Raw genomic sequence first — 3,435 nt, 5'->3', positions numbered from 1 at the left:
TTTTTTTTAAATGTATATGTTCGTTGGTCATATTTAGCATGGACTTTTTGGATTAATCTATATTTATAAAATCCGACGGTGTAAATTCGTGGTGGTTTCTTTTAATATTTATTTATTAATATAAATATAATAGAAGATTCGTGTTTCTAATGTTAAATTTCGAAAGGGCATACGAATCGAACTCGTAGTACTCCACTATGAGTGTCAAATTCAGCAGCGGGGATTTGGGTACGCCCGGTGGGCCGTAGCCGCCGAAGACGCAGGTGCTGACGCATTTGAATGGAGGTGCAGCGCGCCGCCCAGTCCGACTTGGGACGCCTGATCCTGTTGATCTCCCCCTGCCGCCCGGCCTCCTCGCCGGACAGCGTCAGCGGGAGGTTGCACAGCGGCCCGGACCCCGGACCCGGCGCCGACGTGGGCGACGAGACCGCGAGCGCCGCCACCACCGCCCGCCTGCAGCAGCCTCAGGACGCCAGGACAGGGGCACCTCGGCTGGGAGGACGCGCGACGGCGGCTGGCATGGGGACGACGGCTGGCGCGGGGAAGGCGGCACGCCAGGGGCGCCTCGGGGAGGATGCTCGGCGGCGGCCGGTCAGGGACGACTCGGGCAGCACGCGCGACGGCGGCCGGCACGGGGACGGGGCGGGCAGCGGCCGGTCAGGGGCGTCGCCGGGAAGGACGCGCGACGGCAGACGGCCTGGGCGGCCCCGGGAAGGATGCGTCCTCTCCCTATCGCCGTGGTTCTTCTCCCCGCGAATCTGCTCGCTGTCGCCGTCCGGCGTCCGCTCCTCCGAGCTCAATCTGTGGGTGATCGCCGTCTGCTGGCACGATCTCGGGGTGGTCGTCGTAACGTTTCTCCTCGTCGCCTTCGCGCCGGGGCGGCGCAGTGCCAAAGGGGCCGCAGCTCCGGGCGAAGGTGCCGGTGGAGGGACCGCCGCTCCGGGCAGGCGCGCTGAAGGACCGAACCACGCGCCGGGGCGACGCGGTGCCGGAGGGACCGCCGCTCCAGGCAGTCGCGCTGACGGGAGGAACGACTCGCCGGAGCAGCGCGCTGCCGGACCGGGCTCTGGCTACCTCTCCGCGGACCTCCTTCCGGCACCAAACGAAGGATTTTAGTAAACACCAAGACACGAGAAATACTACGGTGCCAACAAGGCAGGCAGCCTTCTGGTCTCGAGAAGTGTTAAGGGTTGCGTTTGGTTCAGCCGTGAGCTGTGAAAAAGCTGCCGTGAAAAAGCTGCGGTGAGCTGGCAGCTGTGAAAAAGTTGAACGCCATTTGGTTCAAACTGCTGTGAAAAGGTTGAAAGTCGATAAAATGTCTTTTTCACGGTTAACATCTCACAAAATATTAACTGCCATGTTTTCCAAGAAATAAATAATGGTTCAACGTACGTGAGGAAAGAGACTCGTTTCTTTTGTATTATACATGTCAAACTAGCTTTCTTCTAAAAATATATTTATCTCCTACTATCTTTCTTCTTAGCGACGAACAAGCACTCTGCCTTCAATGGCTCAACGCCACCGAGCTTGCTTCAACGGAAGATTTGGGCGCAGTCTTGCCACCTCCGGTGAGGGGAAGGGAGCAGGCCACAGCGACCGGAAGGGAGCAGCGCCAGCGAGGTCCCAGGCAGGCCAAGGAGAAGGGGAGGGAGCAGCGTGGAGCGTCCTGGCGGCCGGCGTGGGGGCGAAATCCACCGGCGTGGGAGGTCCAAGGGAGGGAGAGCCGCCGGTGTGTCTGGTGGGGAGCCGCCTCCGACGCAACCCCTAGCCGGCCCGAGATCTGAGGTGGGGAGCCGCCGTCGTCGTTCTTCCTTCTGGCCGGCGCGGGCTGCATAGCCACTGGGTCACGGCGGCTGGTGCGGGAAGGCCGTCGGCCATCGGCGACGAGGGTCGAAGGCCGCGGCGAGGCAGGTCGAGCCAGGGGCGAGCGGAGTCGGAGGAAGGAGAGTCGGGGGCGAGCGGGGTCGGGTTGGGAGAAGGGCGACGGGAGAAAAGAAGTTGCGAAGCGATATCCACTTACCGATGGCAGGTGGGTAATTTTCGGGTGTTTCCCTTCGCCTCCAATGCTGGAAAAGCAGCTCGGGTCTGCGTTCAATTTTACACAGCGCGAACGCTGCTGCGTTGGGAGAAGCAGGCCGGCGCGCGGAGCCCTTTGGTTGGGCTTCTGCGTTTTCACCGCCAACGCAGCCCTCCGACGCCCAACCAAACGCACCCTAAGAAGTGGCGGCGGCGTTGGCGGCGCGTGGCAGTTGCAGAGGAGCTGGCTGGGCGACCTTAAATTCGGCCTCCAACTGGGCTCGACCCACACACGAGTTACTGACAAACAGAAGCTCGATTCCCCCAGAGCAGAGACGCCATGCTTACTGGGATGGTGACAGGGATCCAACACACAATGCTACAAATTAATGGGTGGCATTTTCAGCAAAGAAACGCCCCAGATGCTCAAGTGGCCATGGTTCTAACCTTGCTAAAATGAATGATCCATTGCTAAGTTTCACAAGTAACAGGTAAAGATACTCCGTGTCACAGGCTCTCCATGCACTAGCAGGTTATTTGAAAGCAGAAAGCATCAACAAGCAAACTGTCTGCTGAGTGCTGACGAGTACGCTCGTTGTCAACTTGTGCATGATTAGCAGCCCTGCGCCCCCTTCTGCTCGGCCCCGCGTGCCCCTGCACCACAGGCCGCACGCCCCTGCATCGCCCCCTTCCCCAGCGCCGCCACGCCGCCTCCTCCTTACCTGCAAGAATTCGGCCGTCATGGTGCATCCCTGCCTCCGGTAACACATAAAACGGAACCCTCTCGATCTTCTTTTTCTTTTCCCTACTTTCCAAAGCCTATCGTGCCTGTCAGATTTAGCTCTATGGGGCTGCACACATAGCCTACATCTTATCCGGATAAGGGGTAAGATATAACCCACGTCCTACACCAGTAGTAACTACTCATAGCGTTGTAAAAGTAAAATTAGTTGGATACAATAGGAAAGTATCCGAAAAGTACTCAATAGAACTCCTGGTCTCCTATCCGACTAGAACTTCTATATAATCTTGTCCTCCTAGATATATAAGGGCGGATAGGGACCCCCTCTAAACGAGAGATCACCCGATCACCACCTAAGACAATACAAATCACACAGGATGTAGAGTATTACGCTCTTGGCGGCCTAACCTGTCTAAACTTTATGTTCCTTACACCTTCGAATTCCCAATCTCGTCGATACCTTAACTACAAACTCACCACCTCGGGGGTATTCCTCGGTGGGCGTGGCGGTAAAACGCCGACAATGCCCTAAATTACCGGAATCCGGCAAACATTACCGCAGGTCCTCCATGTGGTTGTTATGAGCTTTTTGCATATTAGCTCCCAAAAAATCTTGTAATTTCGGTTATTTTCCTATGTCTTGCAAAATTTGCAAAAAAACCCTCTAGTAGATTAGA

General features: G+C 56.9%; 1 protein-coding gene across 1 annotated transcript; it reads left to right on the top strand.

The window, feature by feature from the left end:
• The first annotated feature begins 279 nt into the window (after nucleotides 1-279).
• Nucleotides 280-1,116, top strand: LOC112891666. Its single transcript, XM_025958579.1, has one exon. The coding sequence runs from the start codon at nucleotides 280-282 to the stop codon at nucleotides 1,114-1,116; it is 837 nt and encodes a 278-aa protein (XP_025814364.1).
• Nucleotides 1,117-3,435: the final 2,319 nt, after the last annotated feature.

The sequence above is a fragment of the Panicum hallii genome, chromosome 5 (genome assembly GCF_002211085.1).
Source record: "Panicum hallii strain FIL2 chromosome 5, PHallii_v3.1, whole genome shotgun sequence".
Taxonomy (NCBI): Eukaryota; Viridiplantae; Streptophyta; class Magnoliopsida; order Poales; family Poaceae; genus Panicum; species Panicum hallii.
Note: the sequence above shows the minus strand (reverse complement) of the source record. Positions and strands in the feature narration are given on the sequence as shown.